This window comes from Triplophysa rosa, linkage group LG25 (assembly GCF_024868665.1).
Source record: "Triplophysa rosa linkage group LG25, Trosa_1v2, whole genome shotgun sequence".
In the NCBI taxonomy this organism is placed as follows: Eukaryota; Metazoa; Chordata; class Actinopteri; order Cypriniformes; family Nemacheilidae; genus Triplophysa; species Triplophysa rosa.
In genome coordinates, this window is record NC_079914.1 from 16,215,833 (window position 1) to 16,238,389 (window position 22,557).

Here is a 22,557-nt window from a genome sequence, read left to right on the forward strand (position 1 = left end):
TGACTGCTATTGTTCGGTATGTGTTGTATTTGAAATTATAGTGACTAATGTTGGCTATTTTACTTTCTTTTGTAGAAAGGACTTTTGGACTGATGGATATTATCAGATACAATCGAAACCTAAAGACAATGATTGCCACGTATGTTGAACCACCTTACCTGGGATCAGTGGATTTATGAATTCAGATTTGCTCTAAACACTGCTTGGCACGAAAGCACAGGTTGTTCTCCTGCAGAAATAGGTCGGCAACTGAAAGGCTTTACAGATTCCACTAGATCCTGACCAACTATCCTATAGCATTCTTGAACGCCAAACAAGTCTGTATGAGGCAGTAAGGGAAAATGTAGAAAAGGCTCATTCTAAGCAGAAAAGGTACTATGACTCTAGAAGAAGAGCTCAGAATTTTGAGGAGGGAGATGTAGTTTGGGTAAAAACTCATCCTCTCTCTCGAGCAGATGATGCCTTTATGGCTAAAATCGCATCTAGTTTATTTAACACGAAAGACCGCCAGGCACTTTCACGTGGCAGCTTTTATATCGCTGTATTTGAGTTTAGATTTTGGTAAAAAAAAAAAAAAAACGAATTTGATGATTCCAATAGATGGCGCCAGTATGCAGATGTATATTCAGTTCACTGCTGCCTTGACGTGAATGAGTGAATAAAGAGAAAAGTGGACAGTCGCATGTTTATGAAAGAATGGACAGCACAATAATTCATCAGTTCTTTCAGGATTATAATGAAAAATGTCAATGTATATCTACAGTACAGTAGTAAGCAAGTCTTTATTTGTCATGCGCATGTGTTCCTGCACATATGATCCCATAAACTTAACCTAGGCTCTGAGTGACGTGGCTTGATCAACCCTAAAACTGTCAACTAATTAAATTTGAAACAGTACACATCATGACAGAGATTGTTTTTAAAGGTTTAATAAATAGACATGGAACTTGCCGGACCTTATCTGACAAGTCATTCAGAGTGAAACAAGAAAAAAAGAAACCGAACGCTATACTGACCATGACCACAAACCAGAGGACAAAAATAAATGTGAGAACTAGAGTCAACTCAGTTCTATTTTCCACATTTGAAACCTTCAAATTCCTTCTAAACTTCTAAAGCCAGGTGTGTCGTGACGGGTCTCTCTTTGACTGTAGCCGTTTCAGAGGCACATTCTTCTGTCACGGATACTGAGGAACACTTCGCTTTGAAACCATGCAGAAGACCTAAATAGTATTTTCTGTATGGCTTTTTCCACTTCCTTCTTTACCGAGAGAAACGATATTGAAACGTTCCTTCACAGGTTCTGGGAAAGAAGAGAAACCTAAAGATTTAAAGTGAAGTGAAAGTGTGAGTATTTGTCAATGTATGGTACCCCATACTTGAAATGTGTCCTCTGCATTTAACATATCCATGGTGAATAGTGAACACTTACACCCAGAGCAGTGGGCAGCTGCGACCTATGGGTTACCTGTCCAACTCTCTAACCATTAGGACTGCCCATTCAGCAGATTTTGCAATGGCACTAATTCTGATTCTTATGTTAAATCACTCAGCCCCGTTTTATACCTTGGTGAAAATTTAACGAATGAAAAAGACATGGATGGTTTAAATAAATATCCCCCAAAAAACAACTTGTCCTTATGTTGTTCCAGTTGCTTCCATTGTTTCCCTCATTTGTAAGTCGCTTTGGATAAAAGTGTCTGCTGTCACGACTGTGGCAGAAGAACCCAAGCGCAGGCAGACGTGAAGGGGTTAACAAAGGGTATTTATTTATAAAACAACAAAACAGAAAACAAACACCCACAATGGAGTAACGAGGACTGAACTAAATATAAAGACAGAAACAAAAGTACTTCCCACGAGGGGGCAAAAACAGCTGGGTAAAAACAAAACCTAAACTAGAAAACAACGACACAACGTCTCAAATAACATAGAAAAGGAAAAACACGGGCAAGGCAAAGTACTCACATAACACGACATAACAAACCGGGTAAACAGTACACGCACAACAAACGTAATCCAACAGCACAAGACAAAGAAACATGAGGGCATTATATAGGTAAGACAAACGAGGGATAACGACATGGGGCAGGTGTGGGTAATCAAACACTTAGGGAAAGATAACAAGGAAACGAGAGGAAAGGGGACAATGACGAAACACTGGAGAGAACGTATATTATTGTCAAAAGGACAATAATATGTTTCTCTCCACACATAACCAAAGGCTTTGCCATGACTCTGCTACAGGACCAAGAAAAACATGACTAAATGAAGCAGAGCCATGACAGAAGCCCCCCCTTTAATGAGCACCTCCAGGTGCTCACCAAGGGGTAGATGGACGAGACAAGACAGACTGGGAGACAGACAGGACAAGGCAAAACAAAACAAAGAAAACAAAATCAAGGGCAAACATGACAAGACAACAACAGGACTTGGGTGGGACATCAAAAATAACAAACATGCCATGGGGCCAAACAAGGGCCCATAGGGGGCAGTCCATGGGGGTGGGGAGAAGTCCCAGTACCCAGCTGCGCTCGAGGGCGCGGAGTCCTGGGGGACTTAGGAGGAGTCCTGGGGAGGACAGTCCTTGACCCTGGGGGTCTCCCCGGGGCCGGCTTGGCTGCCGGACTAGGGACCGGCTGGAAGGCCGGCTGGACAGGGCTTGACTGCTTGACTGTACCGGCTGGAGCGCCGGACTGGACACCGGACTGGACATCGGACTGGACATCGGACTGGACATCGGACTGGACGCTGGCTGGACCACCGGGCTGGACGCCGGCTGCACCAGACTGGATGCCGGCTGCACCGGACTGGATGCCGGCTGCACCGGACTGGACGCCGGCTGCACTGGACTGGACGCCGGCTGGATCACCGGACTGGACGCCGGCTGGATCACCGGACTGGACGCCGACTGGATCACCGGACTGGATGCCGGCTGGATCACCGGACTGGATGCCGGCTGGATCAACGGCCTGGACACATGACTAGACAAAAGACTGGACACAAGACTGGACACAGGACTGGACACAAGACTGGACACAAGACTGGACACAGGACTGGACACAAGACTGGACACAAGACTGGACGCCGGCTGCACCGGACTGCACGCCGGCTGCACCGGACTGGACACTGGACAGGACATCTGCAGCACCACCGGACTGGATGCCGGCTGCACCACCGGACTGGACGCCGGCTGCACCGGACTGGACGCCGGCTGGACCACCGGCCTGGGTGGTGCCCCCCTCCTCGGCTTCTTCTTCTTCGACCGGCCCACAGAACGTGTGGCCAGCTGCAGGGAAGCGGTGGGGGACACGACTAGCTCCGTGTTGGAGGAGTCGGACGGGGAGTCCCACGACTCCCTCCGTCCACGCCTACCACGGAGGCTAGCTGGTGGTGGAGTTACTGCGGGGGGTGAGGCGGATGGAGGTGCCGAGCTCCCCAGGGTAAGGGTGGCCAGGACGCGATCCTCCGGGACGGTAGCCAAGGGAGCGGATACCCAGTCTGGCACTAAAGGTCAGGGATCATCCCGGTTGACCACGTACCTGATCATGTCACCCAACCACGGGGAGCTCAACATCTCCACCTCGGCCCGCTTGAGAGGCTCGGTGAGGCAGCAGTTAAAAATAACCTTGAGCTCTGCCTCACCAAACTCAGTCTCCCCCGCCGCAGCCACAAACTCTGATCCCGCGATCCCCCTGCCGAAGCCCAAACAACGAACAAGTCTGGCGGGCTCGCAGGGAACCATTCATGCCTGCTGGGTTCGTTACTGGCTGTTGGATTCTGTCACGACTGTGGCAGAAGAACCCAAGCGCAGGCAGACGTGAAGGGGTTAACAAAGGGTATTTATTTATAAAACAACAAAACAGAAAACAAAGACCCACAATGGGGTAACGAGGACTGAACTAAATATAAAGACAGAATCCACGAACCAACATCAGAACCCAGCGGGCAGCAAGATGGACGGCACGGCGTCGTCCTCATGGTCCGCCCTAGCCCGCTTGCTGCTAGGTTTCCGCCAGGGGAACTACGGGAACCGGGAGTTCGCCGGGGCATTCTCGGCGGTGGCTGAGGCAACTGAGTTCAACGAGGCAGAGCTGAAGACGATCTTCAACTGCTGCCTCACTCAGCGCCTCACCCCGTCAGAGAAGAGGCTGCTGGGTCCCCTAGGGTTCGCGGCTATGGTCAGGTTCGTGGCCAACCGGGATGATCCCGGAGGTGGGGTTCCACGTGGGACTTCCACCTCGCGGTTGATCACGCCGGAGGGCCTCGACCTGGCTGCCGCAACCCGGTGGGACTCAGTACCCTCTGGCTTGAGCTCCACGGTCTCCGTTCACTCTGGCGGCGCCGGTAGCGGGCGGGGAGGGGGGGATCCGGGGATGACGTCGGCTGACTGCTCCGCTGCGGAACTCCCTCCGGTCCCCACGGATTCGCCAAGGTCGGCTATGGATCCGATGGTGCGGAGAAGGAGGGAGAGGCGCAGCCGGCATCCAGTCCGGTGATCCAGCCGGCGTCCAGTCCGGTGATCCAGCCGGCGTCCAGTCCGGTGATCCAGCCGGCGTCATGCCCTGTCCAGCCGGCCTTCCAGCCGGCGTCAAGCCCTGTCCAACCGGCCTTCCAGCCGGCGTCTAGCCCTGTCCAGCCGGTCTTCCAGCCGGTCCCCAGTCCGGCAGCCAAGCCGGTCCCTGGGAAACTCCCAGGGCAAAAGACTGTTCCCTCCAGGACTCCCCCTAAGTCCCCCAGGACTCCGCGCCCTCGAGCGCAACCGGGGACTGGGACTTCTCCCCACCCCCATGGACTGCCCCCTATGGGCCCTTGTTTGATCCCACCCCCCCTCCCTATGTTTGTTATTTTTGATGTCCCACCCTAGTCCTGTTGTTATTGTGTCTTGTCTGCCCTTGATTTTGTTTTCTTTGTTTTGCCTTGTCCTGTCTGTCTCCCAGTCTGTCTTGTCTCGTCCGTCTCGAGACTTGTAATCTTATCTCGCCGTCAATCTGTAATAAAATCATCAATAAGGCACTAATCTAATGACACATAGTCATTTGATGCATGGTTATCGACTTCATTGGCTAAATGCTGTAACTCTCTAGCTAATTGTGCGCCCGCCATAGTTACTTAACGTTATACACGAAGCAAACGATCAGTGAGTGACGTGACGTTAGTCCAAAACAAGTCAAGAGTAATCGATCAAACGCTTCAATCTACGCTGAACCAATAGTAGGCAAGACCAACCCATCTAATTATCATACAAGACACAGAAAAGTAAGAATAAATTCAAGAATAAATAAATAAAAGTGGAAATAAATACATGCGATAATAAAAAAATAAAAAATAAATAAACGTATAAATAAATAAATGTAAAAATAAAAGGAAATGATAAATAAAATAATCTAAAAATAAAAAATAATAATAATTAAAAATAATTAAAAATGGACACAAAAAATAATAAATCAATTTAAAAAATGAAAAGAAAAGTTAAAGCTAAGATCAATAATAGCTAAAACGAATTATTTTGTTTTATCAAACCATTCATTCCTTTATTTATTTTCATATTATTACATTTATTCGTTTATATATTTATTTATTTATACATTTATTTATTTATAATTTTTGCAGGTTTAGTTCTCCATACAGGCTCGCGCGCATCCGATGAAACTGTCTATACAACTACTATGTGTGTTGCTATAGTTACTAGGATATTTTGTGTTGTTATTAATATACAGTTAGATGTTTGATCAAATCCCTTAATGCTGAACATTAAAGCAAATGAAGCATGAATTCACTCAAAACACAGAGAGATTTGATCTTTATGTTTTATTACACTTATCTTTATATTCAACTACATGTGTTCATTTCTTATTTCATACATCCATCACACTCCATTGATTTACATTCAGTTATTTAATTATTTGTTTTATTTTATATTTTGAAAAAGAAAACATGTCAAATATGCAGTTTATGTATAGCACATATCACTGAATATACAAAGATAAAAACCAATGTGTAATATACAGTTAAAAACAATATAATGTTACAATCTGCATGAAACATTTGTCAAAGTCAGAAACAATTCTCTTTTCATATCTTTTGTGCGCTCATATTTCAGTAGTTCATGTCAAGACAGCAGTGAAAAGAATATACTTCACTGGCATCACAGGGTTTGCTTGTATTGCATCATTTCAATGACATTTAATAGACTTTAAACGGGTGTGTTGAGCAGACATAGTTACTGTAATCTGAACGTCTATGGACAGAGAGTTTGATCATATTCTCATGACTCCTGAATACACCACATCATCCTCCACCGCACATCTCTGACAGACACACACAACAAACACTTCACATTATTACATTACTGACCATTTATGACAACACATCACACAAATATTCAGTCCTGTTGAATATCACACATTGAGCATTTTTTAAAATCCCTACAGAGCCATAAAACTTTTCCATAGTTTTTATCAATTCAATGTTTTTTTATGTGTTTATTTGATTGTGTTTATAACAACACACACACGCACGCACACCTAGTGCTTCATAAACATCTGCCAGACCATCCCACACAAATAAACAGGCAATTGTTAAATTTTGACAAACTACTAAAATGATAGAGAGACACAGTGATGAATGATCTCACCGGTTGATGTGTTTGTCTTTTACAGAAGGTTGTCTCTGCGTAAGTGATCTCATCTTCACCGGCCGGATCTGCTCCAAGAAATCACATAAGATGACATGTGAATGAGATTATTTTTGAATATCTCAACACAGTTTCTTCACTAAACTTTAAAAGAAACCAAGCACATATTTTGACAGATGTATTAGCGGGTTTACATTGACCTTGTTGTTGTGTGTGTGTGTGTTTTCTGCAGAAGATGAGAAGTGCGGCTACAATCATCACAGGTCCAACAACAGCACAACACATCACAACTATGAAACCTGTTCAAATAAATAAAGTCAGTAACTGAATGTGTTGTGCATCAGTTCATATAAATGCTGTATTAGTCAGTTTGATCTTTGATCACGTCAGTAAATAAACACAAACATCACATGACGTGACTCACCTGAACACTTGTGACAGAGTTGAGTGATGTTCAGACCTGAACACACCTGACAGACATGAGTGATGTGTAGATGTTGTGTGTGGTTTGTGATGGGATTGTTGACCACACATCTGTATGTGTTTGTGTCCTGATATTCCACCTCCAGAGGTAGAGAGAGTCTGATGTTGAGATCAGACACACTGATGTTGAGATCAGACACACTGATGCTGGACAATAAACTCTTTCCTTTGTACCAGGAGACGCTCACATCATGTGACACATTCATCACTGAACACAACACACAACAACATGATGATGAAGATGATGAAGAACATTGAGAAGAGACTCTGGAGATGACAGGAACAGACAGATGAGCTGAAAACACATTACAATCAAATATTGAGAAAACATGACACAAAAAGTGGCCCACCTCAGTCAACAGGACTGAAAAACAAAAGAGGAAGGACAGCAACACAACTGTGGACTGAAGAAAATAAGGGCAGGTAAGGCAAATAAAATCAAGTAATAATAATATAATTATTGAGGAAACAGTGGCAGCAACACACATGACATGGACACCATAACATGATCGCAACAGAAAATACAACTACACGAATCATATAGGAGCTCCAGCTACAAAGAAAAGCAATGGAAATCTACATGTGGTAAATTCTAGACCAACACAAGACATCACAACAAGACACAACACAACACAAAGAAACACATGATGACTCCAAGAAAACAGTCAATTGGGTCAGAAGAAAACAATAAAACACAAAACCCAGAGCATGAATTCAGATCCTAAACATTCTAAACAAGAGTCTAAACATTCAAATATCATATTAATGCTCTGTTTATTTGTGATCATTTTAAAATGAAATTAGTGCATCAGAAAAACAAATGTTGTTAACAAAATGAATTACATAAAATACATTGCAATGCATTCACCAACGAATATTACCGTCATCATAATATACCAATGTCATTAAAGTCTATAATTTGATAATATTTTGAATAATTATGGCAGGTATTTTAACATGTTAAATGTGAATATATACATGAGATATTTATCATTTCTTCTCTACTCACCATAGACAGTGATGTTGAATATATTGAGTTGATTCTCTGTGTTGGTGTTGATGACTTGATAAAGTCCGGAGTGTGTGAGTGTGATGTTGTTGATGGTGAGAGATCCAGTGTGATCCAGCTTCAGTCTGCCTCTGAATCTCCCGTCAGGTCTGTCTTCATATAAACTGATGTTCTTGTGCCCTGCATTCATCTCAGCTATGACAACATCATGAGCTCCAAACTTCCAGGAGATTCCATCTTTCATTTCAGTCAGATCCACAGACAGAGTCACAGAATCTCCTTCAGTCACTGACACACACTCACTACTAGACACACCTGGATTTACAATCAGTTAATATTACTTTACAATTAAACGTGTATAATTCACCCTTTATTTGCAATAACTAGCCTATCATTATGCACACAGCATTTATGCACATAAACACAATTAATATCATTGTGACAATGAATGATGGAATAAACACAGAACAAGTAAAATGTGTTTATTGGAAAAGAATGATTCTTGAATCATAAAGCCATCCGGATGAATCTAAAGATATAAAACAGGTGACTTACCAGACAGACTCCACAAGCAGAACAAAATCACATCATACATTTTCTTCAACAGCTTGAAACAAATCCCGAAATGTTATAAAAATGTTTAAAATCTATTTAAAACGTCAATGAGAGTTTGGTAAGAAAGCGAAAGAGATAAAGAGGACATTGCTGATGTGAAGCTCCGCAGTGTGACTGAAGTTCGTCAACAAATCCGCTTTTTTCAATGGACCGCCCATCACATGTATAAAGTTCTGATCTTGAGTTTTCTATGTTTTAGTACAACGCAAAAAAAAAAAACACAAACAAATGATTTTTGCTACCATCTCTGCATAGTATACACATCATAAAACTACTGGTTAAAATGTTTTTACCTCAAACTTTTAATTTACAACCATTACTGCAGCTCACTGTGTGTGTGCGCGTGCGCGTGTGTGTGCGTGTGCGTGTGCGTGTGCGTGTGTGTGTGTGTGTGCGTGTGCGTGTGTGTGTGTGTGTGTTTCAAACTAACCACGAAGCTGCATGATTACAAAACGGTTTTTGTATAATAACGATAATGGCTGGGGCAAATGAAAATAAGTAAAATAATAATAATAGTAATAAAAATAATATCGAGGGGAAAAGTGGCAGAGTTTAGACAGCAGTGTACATGACAAGTGGATGATAAATGGCCTGTATTAAAAAAATACAATTGACACACTAAACTGACAAAATCAATAATACATAACAAATATAGCTAATCAATTGAAAAGGTTTTGTGTTATTGTGTTTTGAATGTCTGTTTATAATCTCTCCTAAAAAACAGGACCCTTCCCAAAACACAGTAAAAAATGTAATGGATTTAATGGATATAATGGGAATCGCATCAGTTTTAAAAAACATTTAAGAACTGGCCATGATTTGCCCTAATGTGGGTCATTTTTTCCATTTCAGTCTTCTGTGACATATTTTGATGTGTAGCCAAAACATTTAAACCACGCACAAAACAAAGCCCTCATAAAATAAAAAAAATAATTCTTTGGAAGTACTTGAACACAAAGTAGGCTACTGCAAAAAATAAATAGGGATATCAGACAGCCGTGTCTGCTGTGTGGAAATACAAGAACAGCATTTGCTGGTAATGTGTGCTGCGCGAGCATTTCGTAAGGCGTTAGCAACGAAGCTTCGTTCAAAGCGAGATCACAGCGAGTTCACTCAGCTCTGTGACGCTGTGATAGAGAACACAGGTTATGCCATCAAATATTCTTGTGGTGTCATTCATAAATTTAATCAATTCATATCTGGTAATTCAATCTCAATTTGAGATTCTGATACCCCAACACCTGGAATAATTGATTCCCCCAATTTTTCCCATCCTGTCCACAGTCTATGCTCTTAGGCACTGGGTTTGATCTAGCAATGGCCAGTGTTTTACCTCTATCAGCCAACTCATTCTGCTCAATTTTGGTTGACTTCCAACTATTATTATTGTGTGCGCTGGTTCTACCAAAGCACACCTTCCTGTCCAATTTCTTGGCAGCTCTGTGTACACTCTATGCCCACACAACCACCACCAATCGGCTGATTTTCTTGCGCCTTGGTCTGAAGGCACGAGCGGGTGGCTGTGAATATTTGGGCTACAATCTTCTAAGCAATAATTTCTGGCTGTGGAATTAGCTCGTCTCCAAGTTAACTGTGTGTTCATTATACCCAATCCAAACCCGTCTCGGGCTTTACACTGAATTTCATTCATCTGCGGCTTTCCATCCATGTATGCCAATAGGCAATTTATGCAGCATCCTCTAGCCGTTGAGGTATTCCACACCCCCTTACAGTGTGACAATGGGATCTGTCTTAGTTAATTTTCCCCTCAGTCTTTTTCTCTACACACCATAGTCCCTTTGGCACGGCTATTACTGTCCCCATAGGAGATATGTTGGACAATTTGGACCAAAATGTGTAACAGGGGAACCTTCAGAGGTGATCGGGAAGCTATAAATGGGGCAAAATTTGCCGAGGCCCAATGTTCAACTGACAGGAGACCCCCTCGCCCACTAAAAGAGCAAGGCCCTACAGTGTCAATTGGTGATGCAGACATTGGCAGAGGCTTCAGTCTGGATGAATGGATCCAGTGTGGTTGATGATCAGTCAGCTCTCCAGTCCTGGTCACCGTGATCACTACAGCTTGCCCCAGATATCTCGGTTCCCCTTCACTTTTCGTTTCAACGTTCAAATCAGCACCTGTTGGCCTGGAACGAAATTATGGATGGGCTTATCTGATGGAATAGGGAGAGAAAGAGAAACATCAGCACACATAGAATTCCGTTTATCAATTAGGGAAATCACCAGTCTTGGGTAAATAACTCAAAAAAGTAATCCACTACAGATTACTAATTACTACTTCAAAATTGCAATTTAATTACATTACTAATTAGTGCATGCAAAAAGTAATTAGACCAATTACTTTGCTTTCAAGTTACTTTCAAAACCTATAAAATATACAAAAACATACTTCAAACTGAAATTCACAGTACTTTCAATTTCAACCTGGCCCTCCCGGCTGAGACTCGTCTCTCCCAAGGTTTTTTTTTCTCCATTTATTTCTCATTGGAGTTTGGGTTCCTCGACACAGGGCAGTGTTGGCTTGCTCACCGGGAGACTGCTTTTATTAGATATTATTTGCTAGAATAATCTTGCTTGTTCTATAAACACCACGAAACTGTTCTGTGTTGAACATTTTCTGTTTTTCTGTTTTTCTCCTGTAAAGGTGCTTTGGAACAGTGCACATTGTGGAAAGCGCAATATAAATAAAATTGAATTGAATATAACGTTGTACCAGTCTGAGCAAGATTTTGTACATTTATTGCAGCTATATCATAAGGCAGGGGCTGCTTTATGATTGATTACGTGTCGGTTGATAGTTTGTTCGGTTTATCAACTCGCTCGGGACCTTGGTCCCATATTTTTTTCATTTTTTGCCAAATGTCATACGATTCGCACATATATTTATAATCCCATTGGGGATCACCCCAGCCGGCCTTGACCATGGATTTTATTAACTCCATATCATCTTTCTTAAAAGAACCACATCTTGGATATTTGTCAATTTGCGTTCCGGCACTTTCTGTCAGGATAGGTGAACGGAGAACCCAGGTGCAATCAACGAGGGGTTAATTGAACAAAAACTCTTTATTAAAATACACAAACAAAAACCCACAAGAGGGTAAAACAACAAAACAGGGGAATATAATATAATAACACAGACTTAACAGGAACAGTAAACTAAATAAACTAAACTAAGACAACACTTGACAAAGATTACACTGACTAGACTTACTGTGGTCACAAAGCTTTCCAGGACATGAGAAAGACGCAACGTCTTTAACCAGGCATAGAATACACACAACGAACTGGCACCAGACAGAAGACACAAGGGCATTATAAAGGGAACCAAATCAGGAAGGGAACAGCTGTGGGGCATGAAATAATTAACAACCAATAATGAGGAAACGAGAGGGCGGGGACAAAGGCGAGACCAGAGAGAGCACATGGCATGTCAAAAACCAACAATGCCATGTCTTTCTCCACACTAAACACGTGGGTCTGTCATGATCCTGCCACTAGACTGGAAAATCATGACCAAGGGGGCAGAATCATGACATTTTTGGACCATCCGGTCAAATTATCAACAAATGGTTGTGTCCAAAAACCCTTATTATTCCTGAACATAAAATCTACTGGCGTTTCACCTGCTAGTGGTCTAGATATTTCTTGTCCCATACACAACGAATGAACAAAGCAATATTAGAAGTGAAAAAAAAGAAAGTGAATGATCAAAACTTCCCCCATAAAATCTAACTCTTCTAATTTTTCTTTATTCACACATTACTATTAAGTGATATACAATAATCTCTTTCCTTTGTACCAGGAGAGACTCACATGTGTCACATTCATCACTGAACACAACACAGAACAATTTGATACTGAAGATGAAGAAGAGTCTCTGGTGATGACAGGAACAGTCAGACGAGCTGAAAAACACAACAGTCAAGAAAAAGAGCTTATTAATTTGTTGTTATTTTTTATTACATATATTGCAATAACAGCATGAAGGGCAGTGCTCAAATGTATCTGGAATTCACTATATTTAAAATGTTAGAATAGTGATTACGGTAGAGTATTATTGAAGATATTCATAATTTCTTCTCTACACACCATAGACAGTTATGTTGAATATATTGAGTTGTTTCCCTGAGGAGGTGTTGAAGACTTGATAAAGTCCTGAGTGTTTAGTTGAGATGTTCTTGATGGTGAGAGATCCATTGTGTAAGTTTAACTCCAGTCTGTTTGTGAATCTTCCATCAGGTCTGTCTTCATATAATCTGATGTTATTGTGCTCGGCATTCATCTCAGCTATGACAACATCATGAGCTCCAAACTTCCATAAGATTCTATCTTTTATTTCAGTCAGATCCACAGACAGAGTCACAGAATCTCCTTCAGTCACTGACACAGACTCACTTAACACACCTGGAATTACATTTGGTTAAAAATAACTTTACAAAAAGTGCAAAAGTTAAACATAATTCACCCTTTATTTGCAATAACTAGCCTATCATTATGCACACAGCATTTACGCACATAAACACAATTAATATCATTGTGACAATGAATGATGGAATAAACACAGAACAAGTAAAATGTGTTTATTGTTAAAGAATGATTCTTGAATCATAAAGCCATCCGGATGAATCTAAAGATATAAAACAGGTGACTTACCAGACAGACTCCACAAGCAGAACAAAATCACATCATACATTTTCTTCAACAGCTTGAAACAAATCCCGAAATGTTATAAAAATGTTTAAAATCTATTTAAAACGTCAATGAGAGTTTGGTAAGAAAGCGATAGAGATAAAGAGGACATTGCTGATGTGAAGCTACGCAGTGTGACTGAAGTTCGTCAACAAATCCGCTTTTTTCAATGGACCGCCCATCACATGTATAAAGTTCTGATCTTGAGTTTTCTATGTTTTAGTACAACGCAAAAAAAAAAAACACAAACAAATGATTTTTGCTACCATCTCTGCATAGTATACACATCATAAAACTACTGGTTAAAATGTTTTTACCTCAAACTTTTAATTTACAACCATTACTGCAGCTCACTGTGTGTGTGCGCGTGCGCGTGTGTGTGCGTGTGCGTGTGCGTGTGCGTGTGCGTGTGTGTGTGTGTGTGCGTGTGCGTGTGTGTGTGTGTGTGTTTCAAACTAACCACGAAGCTGCATGATTACAAAACGGTTTTTGTATAATAACGATAATGGCTGGGGCAAATGAAAATAAGTAAAATAATAATAATAGTAATAAAAATAATATCGAGGGGAAAAGTGGCAGAGTTTAGACAGCAGTGTACATGACAAGTGGATGATAAATGGCCTGTATTAAAAAAATACAATTGACACACTAAACTGACAAAATCAATAATACATAACAAATATAGCTAATCAATTGAAAAGGTTTTGTGTTATTGTTTTTTGAATGTCTGTTTATAATCTCTCCTAAAAAACAGGACCCTTCCCAAAACACAGTAAAAAATGTAATGGATTTAATGGATATAATGGGAATCGCATCAGTTTTAAAAAACATTTAAGAACTGGCCATGATTTGCCCTAATGTGGGTCATTTTTTCCATTTCAGTCTTCTGTGACATATTTTGATGTGTAGCCAAAACATTTAAACCACGCACAAAACAAAGCCCTCATAAAATAAAAAAAATAATTCTTTGGAAGTACTTGAACACAAAGTAGGCTACTGCAAAAAATAAATAGGGATATCAGACAGCCGTGTCTGCTGTGTGGAAATACAAGAACAGCATTTGCTGGTAATGTGTGCTGCGCGAGCATTTCGTAAGGCGTTAGCAACGAAGCTTCGTTCAAAGCGAGATCACAGCGAGTTCACTCAGCTCTGTGACGCTGTGATAGAGAACACAGGTTATGCCATCAAATATTCTTGTGGTGTCATTCATAAATTTAATCAATTCATATCTGGTAATTCAATCTCAATTTGAGATTCTGATACCCCAACACCTGGAATAATTGATTCCCCTAATTTTTCCCATCCTGTCCACAGTCTATGCTCTTAGGCACAAAGAATGATTCTTGAATCATAAAGCCATCCGGATGAATCTAAAGATATAAAACAGGTGACTTACCAGACAGACTCCACAAGCAGAACAAAATCACATCATACATTTTCTTCAACAGCTTGAAACAAATCCCGAAATGTTATAAAAATGTTTAAAATCTATTTAAAACGTCAATGAGAGTTTGGTAAGAAAGCGACAGAGATAAAGAGGACATTGCTGATGTGAAGCTACGCAGTGTGACTGAAGTTCGTCAACAAATCCGCTTTTGTCAATGGACCGCCCATCACATGTAAAGCGCCTGTGATCTTGCGTTTTTTTACGTTATAGTACAACGCAAAAAAAAAAAACCCACACAAACAAAGATTTTTTGTTATGATCTCTTTATAGTATACATATCATAAAAGTACTGGCTAAAATGTTTTACCTTAAACTTTTCATTTACAATCAATACGCCAGTTCACCGCATGCGTGTGCGTGCGTGCGCGTGTGTGCTTCAAACTAACCATACCAAGCTGCATGATTAAAAAACGGTTTTATATAATAAAGATAATGGCAGGTGAGGCAAATGAAAATAAGTAAAATAATAATAATAGTAATAAATAATAATAATAATATTGAGGGAAAAAGTGGCAGAGCTTAGACAGCAGTGCACATGACAAACGGATGATAAATGGTCTGTAGGCTATTTAAAAAATACAATTGACACACTGAACAGACAAAATCAATAATACATAACAAGCACAGCGAATCAAATGAAAAGTTTTGTGAAAGTTTTGTGTTGTTGTGTTTTGGATGTCTGTTTATAATCTCTCCTATAAAACAGCACCCTACCCAAAACACAGTAAAAAATGTAATGGATTTAATGGATATAATGGGAATTGTATTGGTTTTAAAGGAAAGATTAAAGGGCAGCAGCTATTTACACCACGTTTAAATATTAATGAAATCCGTTTAGTGAAAATAGCAGCATTTCTTAGCGATATGCCCAACTAAATAAAAATGGCTGTAATTTATTTGCATTCGTTTTGATTAGTTTATTTCCAAAATGAGAACTCTGTATAAAAAAATCTAAAATCATGGTTTTTTTATTGAGCATTCCAATTAACATCAGTCAAACTGCAGTTGGTTTGTTTTGATTTAAGCCATAACAACTTTTAAAAAATGCTAACTAACACCATAAAACACAATAAAAACATGATGACATAATAAAAAAAGGTTTTTCCCTTCATTTAGACACTATTGATACATATATAAAGAGTGAAGATACTATTTGCCCCTCAATATTGTTCTGCATTAAACATTATTCAATAACAGAATGTTCATTATTATCATTATTAAAGTTATTAAATGGATGTCAACTTATTGGAAGAAGATATTCTGAAGAATTTTGAAGAACTCCTTGACTTGCATTGGTTTTGTGTCCATACAATAGAAATCAATGGGTACCGCTGTTGTTCGCTTATCAACTTTCTTCAAAATATCTTCTTTTGTGTTCTGAAGAAGAAAGAAACTCAAACAGGTTTAAAATGACAAGAGGGTGAAAAAATGAGGACAATTTTAATTTCAAGTCAAAATGCAAAACAAGCACTAACAGGAAAAACAAGAATGCATCACAGCGACATTAAACGTCACATTTCAGAACACAAGCCGGTGTGATACAGTTAAACTGGGCTGCAGTATTTGGTCTCTTAACCCAGTTATCTGTTTTTCAAAACACTGCTCACAGGCTATTATTTGCAAAGCTGAAGATGCTATGTGACTATACGTCTTGATATGTAATGTTTGATGTCATGTTTCATTTTTTAACACGTTGACATTTAAATCGATAAGCAGAAGCAGAATTGATCAAATTCAAATGATAGCCGACCCTAACACCCGGCTGAATCAAGTGTGTTTAACTCAATGTCTGATCTTATTTTCTGATCTGATCTCTTCTTCTGTTGAACTGTTCTGGATCTGACGTCATAAACCACAACAGCAACAGCAGCCACGCCCACCAGAGCAGAGAGGACCAATCGGATCACAGCTTCAGTAAAAGTACACTTGCAGACGTAGTCTTCAGAGACATCTGCAACAATAAAACTGAAATATACTTCATCACAGTTTTTTAAACAGACTATGTTAGTTGTCCTAAGTACACTCAACTAACTCTTGGGGGGATAGTGAGAGAAAGTTAATTTGTGTGGACGACTTTGGTAAAGTTGACAAAACCAAATGACAAAACTTCTCATTTTAAACCAGTTTCTCAATCAGCTAAGTGAATAAACACTAATAATCACATGTGACTCACCTGAACACTTGTGACAGACATCAGAAATGAGATGTTGAGTCTGGTTTGTGATGGAATTGTTCACCACACATGTGTAAGAATCATTCAGACACTCCAGATCTAGAGAGATGCTGCTGATGTCTCTGTGTTCAGACACACTGATGTTGAGATCAGACACACTGATGTTGAGATCAGACACACTGATGCTGAGATCAGACACACTGATGCTGGACAATAAACTCTTTCCTTTGTACCAGGAGAGACTCACATGTGACACATTCATCACTGAACACAACACAGAACAATTTGAAACTGAAGATGAAGAAGAGTCTCTGGTGATGACAGGAACAGTCAGACGAGCTGAAAAACACAACAGTCAAGAAAAAGAGCTTATTAATTTGTTGTTATTTTTTATTACATATATTGCAATAACAGCATGAAGGGCAGTGCTCAAATGTATCTGGAATTCACTATATTTAAAATGTTAGAATAGTGATTACGGTAGAGTATTATTGAAGATATTCATAATTTCTTCTCTACACACCATAGACAGTAATGTTGAATATATTGAGTTGTTTCCCTGAGGAGGTGTTGAAGACTTGATAAAGTCCTGAGTGTTTAGTTGAGATGTTCTTGATGGTGAGAGATCCATTGTGTAAGTTTAACTCCAGTCTGTTTGTGAATCTTCCATCAGGTCTGTCTTCATATAATCTGATGTTATTGTGCTCGGCATTCATCTCAGCTATGACAACATCATGAGCTCCAAACTTCCATAAGATTCTATCTTTTATTTCAGTCAGATCCACAGACAGAGTCACAGAATCTCCTTCAGTCACTGACACAGACTCACAAAACACACCTGGAATTACAATTGGTTAAAAATAACTTTACAAAAAGTGCAAAAGTTAAACATAATTCACCCTTTATTTGCAATAACTAGCCTATCATTATGCACACAGCATTTATGCACATAAACACAATTAATATCATTGTGACAATGAATGATGGAATAAACACAGAACAAGTAAAATGTGTTTATTGGAAAAGAATGATTCTTGAATCATAAAGCCATCCGGATGAATCTAAAGATATAAAACAGGTGACTTACCAGACAGACTCCACAAGCAGAACAAAATCACATCATACATTTTCTTCAACAGCTTGAAACAAATCCCGAAATGTTATAAAAATGTTTAAAATCTATTTAAAACGTCAATGAGAGTTTGGTAAGAAAGCGAAAGAGATAAAGAGGACATTGCTGATGTGAAGCTACGCAGTGTGACTGAAGTTCGTCAACAAATCCGCTTTTTTCAATGGACCGCCCATCACATGTATAAAGTTCTGATCTTGAGTTTTCTATGTTTTAGTACAACGCAAAAAAAAAAAACACAAACAAATGATTTTTGCTACCATCTCTGCATAGTATACACATCATAAAACTACTGGTTAAAATGTTTTTACCTCAAACTTTTAATTTACAACCATTACTGCAGCTCACTGTGTGTGTGCGCGTGCGCGTGTGTGTGCGTGTGCGTGTGCGTGTGCGTGTGCGTGTGTGTGTGTGTGTGCGTGTGCGTGTGTGTGTGTGTGTGTTTCAAACTAACCACGAAGCTGCATGATTACAAAACGGTTTTTGTATAATAACGATAATGGCTGGGGCAAATGAAAATAAGTAAAATAATAATAATAGTAATAAAAATAATATCGAGGGGAAAAGTGGCAGAGTTTAGACAGCAGTGTACATGACAAGTGGATGATAAATGGCCTGTATTAAAAAAATACAATTGACACACTAAACTGACAAAATCAATAATACATAACAAATATAGCTAATCAATTGAAAAGGTTTTGTGTTATTGTGTTTTGAATGTCTGTTTATAATCTCTCCTAAAAAACAGGACCCTTCCCAAAACACAGTAAAAAATGTAATGGATTTAATGGATATAATGGGAATCGCATCAGTTTTAAAAAACATTTAAGAACTGGCCATGATTTGCCCTAATGTGGGTCATTTTTTCCATTTCAGTCTTCTGTGACATATTTTGATGTGTAGCCAAAACATTTAAACCACGCACAAAACAAAGCCCTCATAAAATAAAAAAAATAATTCTTTGGAAGTACTTGAACACAAAGTAGGCTACTGCAAAAAATAAATAGGGATATCAGACAGCCGTGTCTGCTGTGTGGAAATACAAGAACAGCATTTGCTGGTAATGTGTGCTGCGCGAGCATTTCGTAAGGCGTTAGCAACGAAGCTTCGTTCAAAGCGAGATCACAGCGAGTTCACTCAGCTCTGTGACGCTGTGATAGAGAACACAGGTTATGCCATCAAATATTCTTGTGGTGTCATTCATAAATTTAATCAATTCATATCTGGTAATTCAATCTCAATTTGAGATTCTGATACCCCAACACCTGGAATAATTGATTCCCCAAAATTTTCCCATCCTGTCCACAGTCTATGCTCTTAGGCACTGGGTTTGATCTAGCAATGGCCAGTGTTTTACCTCTATCAGCCAACTCATTCTGCTCAATTTTGGTTGACTTCCAACTATTATTATTGTGTGCGCTGGTTCTACCAAAGCACACCTTCCTGTCCAATTTCTTGGCAGCTCTGTGTACACTCTATGCCCACACAACCACCACCAATCGGCTGATTTTCTTGCGCCTTGGTCTGAAGGCACGAGCGGGTGGCTGTGAATATTTGGGCTACAATCTTCTAAGCAATAATTTCTGGCTGTGGAATTAGCTCGTCTCCAAGTTAACTGTGTGTTCATTATACCCAATCCAAACCCGTCTCGGGCTTTACACTGAATTTCATTCATCTGCGGCTTTCCATCCATGTATGCCAATAGGCAATTTATGCAGCATCCTCTAGCCGTTGAGGTATTCCACACCCCCTTACAGTGTGACAATGGGATCTGTCTTAGTTAATTTTCCCCTCAGTCTTTTTCTCTACACACCATAGTCCCTTTGGCACGGCTATTACTGTCCCCATAGGAGATATGTTGGACAATTTGGACCAAAATGTGTAACAGGGGAACCTTCAGAGGTGATCGGGAAGCTATAAATGGGGCAAAATTTGCCGAGGCCCAATGTTCAACTGACAGGAGACCCCCTCGCCCACTAAAAGAGCAAGGCCCTACAGTGTCAATTGGTGATGCAGACATTGGCAGAGGCTTCAGTCTGGATGAATGGATCCAGTGTGGTTGATGATCAGTCAGCTCTCCAGTCCTGGTCACCGTGATCACTACAGCTTGCCCCAGATATCTCGGTTCCCCTTCACTTTTCGTTTCAACGTTCAAATCAGCACCTGTTGGCCTGGAACGAAATTATGGATGGGCTTATCTGATGGAATAGGGAGAGAAAGAGAAACATCAGCACACATAGAATTCCGTTTATCAATTAGGGAAATCACCAGTCTTGGGTAAATAACTCAAAAAAGTAATCCACTACAGATTACTAATTACTACTTCAAAATTGCAATTTAATTACATTACTAATTAGTGCATGCAAAAAGTAATTAGACCAATTACTTTGCTTTCAAGTTACTTTCAAAACCTATAAAATATACAAAAACATACTTCAAACTGAAATTCACAGTACTTTCAATTTCAACCTGGCCCTCCCGGCTGAGACTCGTCTCTCCCAAGGTTTTTTTTTCTCCATTTATTTCTCATTGGAGTTTGGGTTCCTCGACACAGGGCAGTGTTGGCTTGCTCACCGGGAGACAGCTTTTATTAGATATTATTTACTAGAATAATCTTGCTTGTTCTATAAACACCACGAAACTGTTCTGTGTTGAACATTTTCTGTTTTTCTGTTTTTCTCCTGTAAAGGTGCTTTGGAACAGTGCACATTGTGGAAAGCGCAATATAAATAAAATTGAATTGAATATAACGTTGTACCAGTCTGAGCAAGATTTTGTACATTTATTGCAGCTATATCATAAGGCAGGGGCTGCTTTATGATTGATTACGTGTCGGTTGATAGTTTGTTCGGTTTATCAACTCGCTCGGGACCTTGGTCCCATATTTTTTTCATTTTTTGCCAAATGTCATACGATTCGCACATATATTTATAATCCCATTGGGGATCACCCCAGCCGGCCTTGACCATGGATTTTATTAACTCCATATCATCTTTCTTAAAAGAACCACATCTTGGATATTTGTCAATTTGCGTTCCGGCACTTTCTGTCAGGATAGGTGAAAGGAGAACCCAGGTGCAATCAACGAGGGGTTAATTGAACAAAAACTCTTTATTAAAATACACAAACAAAAACCCACAAGAGGGTAAAACAACAAAACAGGGGAATATAATATAATAACACAGACTTAACAGGAACAGTAAACTAAATAAACTAAACTAAGACAACACTTGACAAAGATTACACTGACTAGACTTACTGTGGTCACAAAGCTTTCCAGGACATGAGAAAGACGCAACGTCTTTAACCAGGCATAGAATACACACAACGAACTGGCACCAGACAGAAGACACAAGGGCATTATAAAGGGAACCAAATCAGGAAGGGAACAGCTGTGGGGCATGAAATAATTAACAACCAATAATGAGGAAACGAGAGGGCGGGGACAAAGGCGAGACCAGAGAGAGCACATGGCATGTCAAAAACCAACAATGCCATGTCTTTCTCCACACTAAACACGTGGGTCTGTCATGATCCTGCCACTAGACTGGAAAATCATGACCAAGGGGGCAGAATCATGACATTTTTGGACCATCCGGTCAAATTATCAACAAATGGTTGTGTCCAAAAACCCTTATTATTCCTGAACATAAAATCTACTGGCGTTTCACCTGCTAGTGGTCTAGATATTTCTTGTCCCATACACAACGAATGAACAAAGCAATATTAGAAGTGAAAAAAAAGAAAGTGAATGATCAAAACTTCCCCCATAAAATCTAACTCTTCTAATTTTTCTTTATTCACACATTACTATTAAGTGATATACTCAATACTACGCGCGTCGTGTGCCTCTTGAATACTAGGACGCAACCTGGCCCCCGGTGTGCACCTCGCAGCGCCACACGCAAATGCAGAAACCCAACACAATCGTGCGAAAACTGCCATCAAAAGTATATCACAGTAAGGTTATATAAAAAACTCTTACCTGTGATGATACTGTTGGAACCTGTAGAACATCTTTAGTCTACACAACCTTCAAAACACAGTAGCAGGTCCCCAGATCCCTGACGAGTAATCGAGACGAGCCCCCAATTGTTAAACTTCAGGCTCCTTTAGAACACTACGTTTCTTTCTGTGTCTTGTCTTTGTGCTCCCAGATCTGCAGAAGAATTCTCTCACAACATCCAACCTATTATGATTCGATTTAAAAGGGTGATCCGAGTGTGTCAGAATAAACACACAACACATTTTACTATATACAGGTGCTTGTCATATAATTAGAATATCATCAAAAACTTGATTTATTTCACTAATTCCATTCAAAAAGTGAAACTTGTACATTATATTCATT

General features: G+C 40.0%; 2 protein-coding genes across 2 annotated transcripts; both read right to left on the bottom strand.

Moving 5' to 3' along the window:
- Positions 1-5,866: 5,866 nt before the first annotated feature.
- On the bottom strand, positions 5,867-13,518 carry LOC130548541 (natural killer cell receptor 2B4-like). The gene is made up of 8 exons (XM_057325379.1): positions 13,422-13,518; positions 12,858-13,172; positions 12,617-12,673; positions 8,130-8,444; positions 7,062-7,415; positions 6,838-6,936; positions 6,638-6,705; positions 5,867-6,311 (listed from the first exon to the last, which is right to left on the bottom strand). The coding sequence occupies exons 1-8, from the start codon at positions 13,459-13,461 to the stop codon at positions 6,261-6,263; spliced, it is 1,299 nt and encodes a 432-aa protein (XP_057181362.1). The 5' UTR covers positions 13,462-13,518; the 3' UTR covers positions 5,867-6,260.
- A 2,463-nt stretch (positions 13,519-15,981) lies between these two features.
- LOC130548397 (uncharacterized) lies at positions 15,982-18,320 on the bottom strand. Its single transcript, XM_057325142.1, has 4 exons — positions 18,165-18,320; positions 17,601-17,915; positions 17,078-17,416; positions 15,982-16,855 (listed from the first exon to the last, which is right to left on the bottom strand). The coding sequence occupies exons 1-4, from the start codon at positions 18,202-18,204 to the stop codon at positions 16,656-16,658; spliced, it is 894 nt and encodes a 297-aa protein (XP_057181125.1). The 5' UTR covers positions 18,205-18,320; the 3' UTR covers positions 15,982-16,655.
- Positions 18,321-22,557: the final 4,237 nt, after the last annotated feature.